This window comes from Suncus etruscus, chromosome 6 (assembly GCF_024139225.1).
Source record: "Suncus etruscus isolate mSunEtr1 chromosome 6, mSunEtr1.pri.cur, whole genome shotgun sequence".
NCBI classification, from domain to species: Eukaryota; Metazoa; Chordata; class Mammalia; order Eulipotyphla; family Soricidae; genus Suncus; species Suncus etruscus.
Genome location: NC_064853.1, coordinates 50,177,168 through 50,185,913, shown reverse-complemented (window position 1 = coordinate 50,185,913; position 8,746 = coordinate 50,177,168). Strand labels below are relative to the sequence as shown.

General features: G+C 52.7%; 1 protein-coding gene across 1 annotated transcript; it reads right to left on the bottom strand.

Annotated features, from left to right (window-relative positions):
- Positions 1–315: 315 nt before the first annotated feature.
- On the bottom strand, positions 316–7,186 carry TENT5B (terminal nucleotidyltransferase 5B). The gene is made up of 2 exons (XM_049774854.1): positions 6,841–7,186; positions 316–1,329 (listed from the first exon to the last, which is right to left on the bottom strand). Exons 1-2 carry the CDS (start codon positions 7,111–7,113, stop codon positions 316–318), a joined length of 1,287 nt encoding a protein of 428 aa, XP_049630811.1. The 5' UTR covers positions 7,114–7,186.
- Between the last annotated feature and the right edge of the window lie 1,560 nt (positions 7,187–8,746).

Sequence of the window (8,746 nt, the reverse complement as noted above, 5' to 3'; positions counted from 1 at the left end):
CAGGGCTGATGCTAGCCAAAAAGAGTTTTCCGGAAAAAAAAAAAAAAGTGTTCCGAGACCACAGAAATGAACCCAACATGATAGCATTGGGGTGATCACCCATATATGCTTTGTCTCCTGAAGGCAACTGACCTTTAAGATCAACACCCTTGTACCCTAATCAGAGAGTGGGGCAATGCGTGCTAAAAGACCCCTGCTTGGCCTGCATTCCACAGAACTCTCGCGGAGGGAGGCTGGGCCTGCGTGGCCAGAGGCCTCCCAGGAGCACTGGCTTGCCGCCTGTGCTCAGGTCCTCCATGCACTCCAGGATCCGAGTCAGTTACAGGGCAGCCAGGTCGGGTAGGAGTGGGCCCGCGCCAGCAGTGGCTGCACGGGGGTCACGTAGTAGTTGACCGTGGCGGGCACTAGCCCGTCCGGAGGGCGCCAGGCCAGGGCGGCGGCAGCAGCCGGGCCCTGCTCGGCCAGGGCCTGGAGCGCCAGCGTAGCGATGAGGTCCAGCGTCTGGCGGCGCTCGTGGTTCATCAGGCACACGGTGCTCTCGTTGACCACGCGGTGCAGCGTCACCAGGCAGGCGTAGCGGCGGGCCGAGTCGGCCCCGCTGAAGTGGGCCTCCAGATAGCGCTCCAGCGTGCGCTGCTGCTCCCCCAGGTCGGGGAAGTCGATGAAGAAGCGGGAGCACATGTAGCGCTGCAGGGCGCACACGTCGGTGCTGGGCTGCGGCCTGAAGCCGCGCACCAGGAGGTGGCAGTACTTGAGCAGGCCCCCGCCGCGGATCTCCTCCGGGCTGCGCGTGGCGATGACCCGGTGCCGCAGGTGCTCGAGCGCCTCGGCGAAGTCCCCGTACAGACTCTCGCCCGTCACGGTGGGGTGGAAGGCCTCGGACATGGGCGTGGGCGAACACTGGCCGAAGAGCAGCAGCGAGTCCAAGAGGATCTGGAAGGAGTCCACGCTGAACTCGAACTGGCGCCTCACGGAGTCCACAAACTTGAGTTCCACGTTTTTGCCGCTCTTGTTGGACAGGGAGATGAGGCTCCAGCGGTCCGAGTCCGTGCACACCTTCACCAGCTTCTGCACGTAGGCGTCTTTGAGGGTCAGGGGCGTGATCTTGGCCCGGCGGACGCCCGCCGGCAGGAAGTCCAGCAGGCAGGCCAGCACCACCTCCTTGGTCAGCTGGAAGGCCGCCTCGCTGTGCAGGTCCACACGGAACACGAGGTCGAGGTCCTTGTAGCCCAGGCCATTCTCGGGGTGCAGCACGTGACTGGCTGCTGAGCCGTGCAGCCTCACGCTGTGCACATGGAGTCCCCGCTCCTCCAAGCTGCTGCGGACCACCTGTGAGGGTGGGAGGGAGGAAGAGGGTGGATAACAGTCATGGAGTCACTGTGACAAATAGTGGCAAGGGTATCTTTGGGTTTTTTGCCTTTTTTATTTGTTTTTGGATCACATCCAATGGTGCTCGGGGGTTACTCCTGGCTCTCTGTGCTCAGAAATCGCTCCTGGCAGGCTTGGGGGACCATGTGGGATGCCAGGAATCGAACCAGGGTCTGTCCAGGGTAGGCTGCGTGCAAGGCAAATGCCCTACCGCTGTTCTATCACTCTGGCCTTGGCAAGGGTATCTTTGGAAGTTATTTAACGCTCTAAGCCTTGATTTCCTAATCTGGAGAATGGCCCACTTGGGAGAATGACTCAGAAAAGGCAGTAATACAGAACAGCATGCACAGCAAAGAAATTACTGAATGCCAGGTCCTGATGCAAGCATTTTAATACATAAGTTCAGGCAATTTTCACAATAACCCCATGAAGTCCTATCCTACAGAATAAGTAAGTCCTGTTCTACAGAACAGACAGGGACTAGAAATTCAGAGAGGCTAGGTTATACAGGGGTAAATGCAGAGCTGGGACTGGAACTCAGAGTCCATGTTTAAACCACCTTTCTAAAAACCACCAGGAAAGCACAGCCCTGAGTCAGGCATAATGTTAACTGCTCAGAGATGTCATAGGCAGCTCTTGCTCCTTTCTACATTAACTCTAACATAATCCTAGTTTGAATATTATGATCTCAACTTGCAAATAGGGGACAGAGGCACAGATGGGTGGGAAACCTGCAGGTTCAAGGATCTGTGCTGAGATTAGAATCCCTGTTGGCCAGGCTCTAGTGGTGCAGTCTCCTGACGATGACACACTCACCTTAATTCATCTTTACAAGGTGCCCAGTGAGGCAAATATTTTACTCATTTTCTGATGAGGAAATGGAGGCTTACAGTGGTGAAACACCCAAGGCTCAACAGGGGCCTCATTGGGCAGCCATGGAACTGGAAGGTAAAACACTGCCTCTTTCTGCTTTAAAGAGCAGCTAGGACTCAGGATCTCAAAAGCCTCCTTGGGGGTGGAGTAATAGTGCAGCAGGTAAGATGCTTGCCTTGCAGGAAGCCAACTCAGTTTGATCCCACCAGCATCCCATATGGTCCCAGAGCCCACCAGAAGTAATTCCTGAGTGCAGAGTCAGGAGTAATTCTTGAGCATCACTGGGTGTGGCCTAAAAAGCAACAAAACGAACCAAAAATACCAAGAAGCCTCTTTGGTCTAGTGGGAAGAGCTGAGGCAGCGTCATCTAATGGCTTGGGGACCAGACAGTGAACCCACGCTGGAAGGAATCTGTTCTTTCAGCCAGACGCCTCACCCTGGACCTAGAACCAGGCTGGGAGAAGAGAGGAGGTGGACCTGGACACTCAGTTTTCTCAAGAATCCAGAGTGCTTCACACACCATCCTGAAAGTGACCCAGCAGCATTCCTACCCTGACTGATTCTGCAATCCCACCTTGGTGCCAAGTCAGCGCCCAGCTCCAGGCTAGGCTGCCCTCCTTGCCTCCCAGGGAATTACTGCAAAGAATGTGCCCAAGTGCTGAGAAGGCAAGCCTTGGTGAGGCAATGTGAGGTGGGCGGCTCCCTCCAAGAAGGCTTCCAGGAGGAGGGACTGACTAGGAGAAGGGAATGTCATGTCATGGAGATGGGGAGGGGGCAATAACAGGGATTAGGTACCTACTGGGTGCCAGACATTGGGTCTTCTCACTAGGACCTCTGGGGGACAGATCTTTGTGCTCAGCACTTTTATTTTTTATTTTATTTTATTTTTTGTTTTTTGGGGCCATACCTGGTGATGCTCAGGGGTTACTCCTGGCTATGCGTTCAGAGATCACTCATGGCTTGGGGGACCACACGGGACACCAGGGATCGAACCAGGTCTATCCTGGATCTGCCGCTTGCCAGGCAAATGCCCTACTGCTGTGCTATTGCTCCAGCTCATGTGCTCAGCATTTTTAGATGTTGAAAATGTATCCCAAGAGTGAAGTTACTTGCCCAAGATCACACTGATGTTTCGATCCAGGTGTGCTGACTCCACCTTTTGTTTTCTTTCTAGTGTACTTCCACCCCGGGGAACAGAGCAGAGACAAAAAATCAGGGTTCCAACTCTCCCTCCCTTTCAGAATAGCCAAAGGAAAGGAACTCTTTCAGCTTGGAGGTTCAGCACTGGAGTAGTTGGGGAGCAAGAAGGTGGAGGCTAGGGGATGTCTTAGCTAGACACATAAGAGAGCCCAGTGTAAGGAGCCAGCTTCTGCAGTCTAATCTATGGAACTTCTAGCCCACAAATTGGCAGTTGACTGCTGGGAGAGAAGTGGACCTAAGACCTTGTCTCAAGGACCCTGCCAGACTCACAGAACAGACCAGCCCCCTCAGCAAGTTCAATTAGAGCTGACTGAGCTTTCCTCAGTGCCTACTCCAGGGCATGGCATCTGGCTTGGTGAGTAGGGAGTAGTATATCCTCATTAAATTGCCTGCGTCAGGCCATGTGGCAGCTGTGTCAGCCAGCCAGCGGCTGTTGTCTCTTTCCCAGGGATGACTACCGCTGGCTTGGCAGACAGTCCCTAGATACTGCCACACCCCACAACTGCAGGGCAGCTTGGATTTTCTTGAATCAGACTTTCCAGCCATGCAGGGGGTAGTGCTGAACCCTCCTTTCTCCTGTGCCAAGGCACTCCCCAGAACTACTTTACTGCAGTATAGAGCTATCAGTCAGCAGCTTCCAGCACTTCCATCTCAGGGACTTGGGAGATGTGGCTCATAGGGGAAGAGTGAGCCTTGCATACATGAAACCCAGACTCTATTCTTGCCACCCAAAATTCACAGCCTGAGCAATTCAATTCAGGCTCTCTAGTTTCAGCTAGAGATATCAATCTAATTCAATTCACTGAAGGATTTGTCCAAGGACTCATAGTGCCAACAAGCATCCACGTTCATTAGAACCAGGCCTTCTAGAACTCTAAGCAAGGAGACCTCCAGTAGGTGAGAGGGTACTTCTAGCCCAGATTCAAGAAAGAACAGTACTTGCTTAGATTTTTGAAGAAAGCAAGTGAGAAAGGGGTCAGTACTGAACTGTGTCCTGGTAAGAAACCCCAAATCAACCAGTAGAAGCACTAACACACATGCATGTCCTCATGTACATATGCGTGGGTGCATGCATACAGTCCATCATCTGTGAAGCTGCCAGCTGCAGACTCCACAAGGAGGTGGTGGAGATAACAGTACAGGCCAAATAAAGGCACCTATTCCCTTAAGATTCTGGAAACTTGGGGCTGGGCGGTGGCGCTGGAGGTAAGGTGCCTGCCTTGCCTGCGCTAGCCTAGGACGGACCGAGGTTCGATCCCCCGGCGTCCCATATGGTCCCCCAAGAAGCCAGGAGCAACTTCTGAGCGCATAGCCAGGAGTAACCCCTGAGCGTCACAGGGTGTGGCCCAAAAACCAAAAAAAAAAAAAAAAAAAAAAGATTCTGGAAACTGAATTCATGTTGGATAGAGGTCAAACCACCATCTTGAATATACACTGGGCTCAACGGGAACTGATAGTACAGACTCTGAAGCTGGACGTCCAGCTCAGCTGAGAGCTGTTTCTTGCATCGAGGCAAGCCAATGGTTTCCAGTCCTGAAATGACTCTCAAGGATGTGCTACCATTATTGCACTGCTAAGTCACCTCTTTTGAGCCCACTGTCTCTCTGCCCTGGCTGGGTGTTTATCTCTGTCTGTCTTTTTTGTTGTTATTTTGGGGCCATGCTTGGTGGTGTTCAGGAATTACTTCTGGCTCTGTGCTTACGGGTCTCCTTGGTACTTCTGGGGGTCCAACCGGGCTCATGTTCCCTGTCCCAATATTAACTCTCTGGCCTAGGAAGGTGGTTTGGACCAGACCAACAGAGGGAGAAACTTCCTTTCCAAGACATATGTGCCTAAAGTGGGGAGTAATCACACTGGGATACCTGCACCCATACCTGGCACAATAGTTCTGGAGGTACAGTAGTTAGGACCCCAGGTTGATCAGATAAGCCCCCACTGGTTCTCTAATTGCCCCATAATAGAGGTAGCAAAGGAATGCTGCATTGAACACCACTGGGGCTGGGGTAACAAGTGAGTTAGCACTGGGGCATCTGTCCCCACCCCTGATGCCCCCCAACAAGCACCCCTTTACCCTTCCTAGAAGCAGAGGCAGAGGCAGCAGTGAGCCAGCTTCACTTAGTTCATTGATTGCAGGAATGGTGGCCAGGTTTTCTTTATCTGAAACTGCCCCTAAGACCTGGAATTTGAGTCTCGGAAGCAGGGGGAAGGGTGAGAAAACCTCGAACAGGCAGCAGCTGGCTCCTGGGAGACCCCAAACTCTCCAGATTTAAGATCCAGAAAGAAAACTCAAATGGATTCAATGCAATCCCTGAATCCCAGGGATAGCTATTTAATACCTGGTTCTGCACGCTGCCCCCTGTGCTATGAGGTGGGGCCCTGCCTCTCCCTCATAGTCCTTAGCACCATCATCATCAGGCTTGAACTTCTGGGCTGGGTTTTTTTTTTTTTTTTTTTTTGTAGTTTTTTGGGTCACACCCAGCAGTGCTCAGGGGTTATTCCTGGCTCCATGCTCAGAAATTGCTCCTGGCAGGCACGGGGGACCATATGGGATGCCGGGATTCGAACTGATGACCTCCTGCATGAAAGGCAAACACCTTACCTCCATGCTATCTCTCCGGCCCCACTGGGCTGGGTTTTAACAGGAGTGGCCTCTGCCTCTCTTTCCCTATCCCCTCAAAGTGAGAAAAAAAAATTCTCCCAAGTTCAATATTCACCTCTTAAGGTTATCGTTGGCAGTGGCTTCCCAGCTACAAGCTAGGTACAAAAAGTATCACATTCTGGTACTCAGAGTGCAACAGGGTGGTGCTATACAGGTGAAAGAGCCAACTTTAGGAATGTCGAATGTCTGAGCAGGGCATGGAAAAGGGATGGGAGTGGGGCCTGCCATCTGGGTCCATTTCCAGTCTTGGGGAGGTGAGGGGAACCTAAACTAATGCCACTCTCTGGAGTGTGACATTTCCCTGGTTGGAATCAATTTCCTGCTGCTTTTCGGGAAGAGGTCCTGGCCTTTCTTTGGAGACTAGGCTCTGGGAGCTCAGCACAGGTTCTACCCCTTGAGCCTTGAGACAGGAAAAGAAGGAAGCAAGACGGGGAGAGGAAGGTTTGGGGATAAAAGACATTATTTTGGATGCAAGCATGTACATCTATCCCGAGGTCCACCTGGCAAAAAATCTTTTGCCTTTTGCATCAGAGCTATTCTCGCCCCACCCGCTCCATTCCTCAAAAGGTCCTTCCTTATTATTCCCCATTCTCAAAAGTCTTATTATCTCCCACCTTCCTCCCAGAGCTCTCCAGCCTCCTTGCAGAAGAACCCCATTTCCTCCTCGGGCCGCTCGCTGTGCAGAGAACGGAAGATCCCGACGCTCAGCTCCGACCCACATCCCCGGGCCTCCTTCTCACCTGCACGACCTGCCGGGGAGACACGCTCAGGGTGGGGAAGTTGCCGCGCCCGTGGATGGGGATCGGTTCGCTCAGGAGGGCGTCCAACCGCTTCACCTGGGACCAGCCCAGCCCGCTCAGGTGCCGTCCGGGGGAGGCTGCGGAGGCCTCCGGGTCGGGGCCGTCGCCTGTCTGGGAGGCAGCCGTGGCCACCGCCGAGGCCGGAGCCGTCCTCATGGGCTCAGCCGCTCGGTCCGGGCTCTCTGCTTCGTTCTCCGACGGCACGATCATCATGCCGGGCCCCGGGGCCTCGACGGGGGAAACCCAGCGGGTGGTGACGGAGAGGAAGAAGCAGGGAGAGCGCTGGGCCGAGCCAACCTAGGCTGGGGGTGCGGCTGCAACGACGGCCAAGTCGACCCCGGGCACTCCTCCGACGGTGACGGCCGACAGAACCCAGAGCCGGGCTCCGCGCGCCCTGAGCGCCTCTTATAGGCCGCGGGCGACGAGCCCATTGGTCCCAAGGGCCGTCAATCAGAGGACTAGCCCCGCTCTCCAAGCTCTACGATTGGCTGGCAGAACTTGGCACCTGAATCACTTACTCCCTAGAGAGCCAGCGATTGGCTGGAAGGCACACCCTGCCCCGCCCTCCTGCCCGCCGGAATTAAAGGGACTGCGCCCTCCAGGGGTATGATGGGGAGGGTGGTTAAACCTGGGGAGTTTGTAGCGGAGTTGGAACTGTAGGAAATGACTGGAAACTCTCCTCCCCATCCCCAAGGAATTTGGGCATTCCTGGCCTGGTCCTGAACATCACCGCTATTTTCAGAAAGTAGAGAGATGGCACCACTTGTTCAAGTCCACAGAACGCTCTTGCTCGCTGACTGGCAATCTTCCCTAATAGAGGAATTGTAACAAGAGAGTTGTTTAAGCGAAGGTAAATAAAGTTATTCTTCCTGCTATTTTGTTGTTATTGCTAGGGCTCCAGGGTCTCAGATATGAGACATGCTGTACTGTGCAGCCACCTCCACCCCCCACCAAAAAAAGACTTTCATGGCACTCTCTTGATGGTTCTCGCCATCTACAATCTGTTCAGTATCTTTGTTCCCTTTTTGAGGAGAGAAATCTGCTGGAAGAGGGGGCCTGGCTCTCTGGGGTCCCACAGCAGGAAAAGTTGAATCTTGATCCTGGTGCTCAGAATCTATAATATTTCCTCTTTCCACACATTTGCACAGACCTGAGACCTTTAGTAGCTGGAAGATGGAAGGAAGCTGACCTGAGATACTGATAGTCCTGATCCAGCCTCTGGGCCCTTCTGTAGTCAGTCCCCTTCTAGCAGGGTTTTCTGGGCCGATGTGGGAAATTTTATTTATTTATTAATTTTGGTCTCACCAGTGCTCAGGGTTTACTCATGGCTCTACGCTCAGAAATCGCTCCGGGCAAGCTCGGCGGATCATATGGGATGCCGGGATTCGAACCACCATCCTTCTGCATGCAAGGCAAACACTCTACCTCCATGCTATCTCTCCGGCCCCTGCTGTGGGAAATTCTTAGCTTCTCAGTTTTCCCAAGTCCTGTGTGCCTTTTGGCAAGTCACTGAGCCTCTCTGAGCCACTTTCCTTATAGCCCTAGGAAAAAATGCTCACTACTAGTTAAAAATTGTTTATCTGATTTTATAGTTGACAAAGCATGCTTATATGTTTTATTGAAATAATGTTAAGGGGGAGGATTTGGTGGGCAGGGTTCTTGCTCTCTACTTCACAGAGCCAAGAGAGATGAGATTTATTGTTATTATTTCTTTTAAATGCACACCCTTTATAATTATTTGTTTATTTATTTATTTATTTATTTGGTTTGGGCTTAGACAATGCTCTCAGTTGCTTGAAGGACTATGTGATGCTGGATACAGAATCCAGGCCAAATACATGCAAAA

What these genes read in the sequence shown, in the direction of transcription:
- TENT5B (XM_049774854.1), bottom strand. Translation starts at nt 7,113, where the DNA reads ATGATGATCGTGCCGTCGGAGAACGAAGCAGAGAGCCCGGACCGAGCG. An exon ending in CTCCCCGGCAGGTCGTGCAG is followed by an intron (nt 1,330 to 6,840) that starts GTGAGAAGGAGG and finishes CCACCCTCACAG; the next exon opens with GTGGTCCGCAGCAGCTTGGA.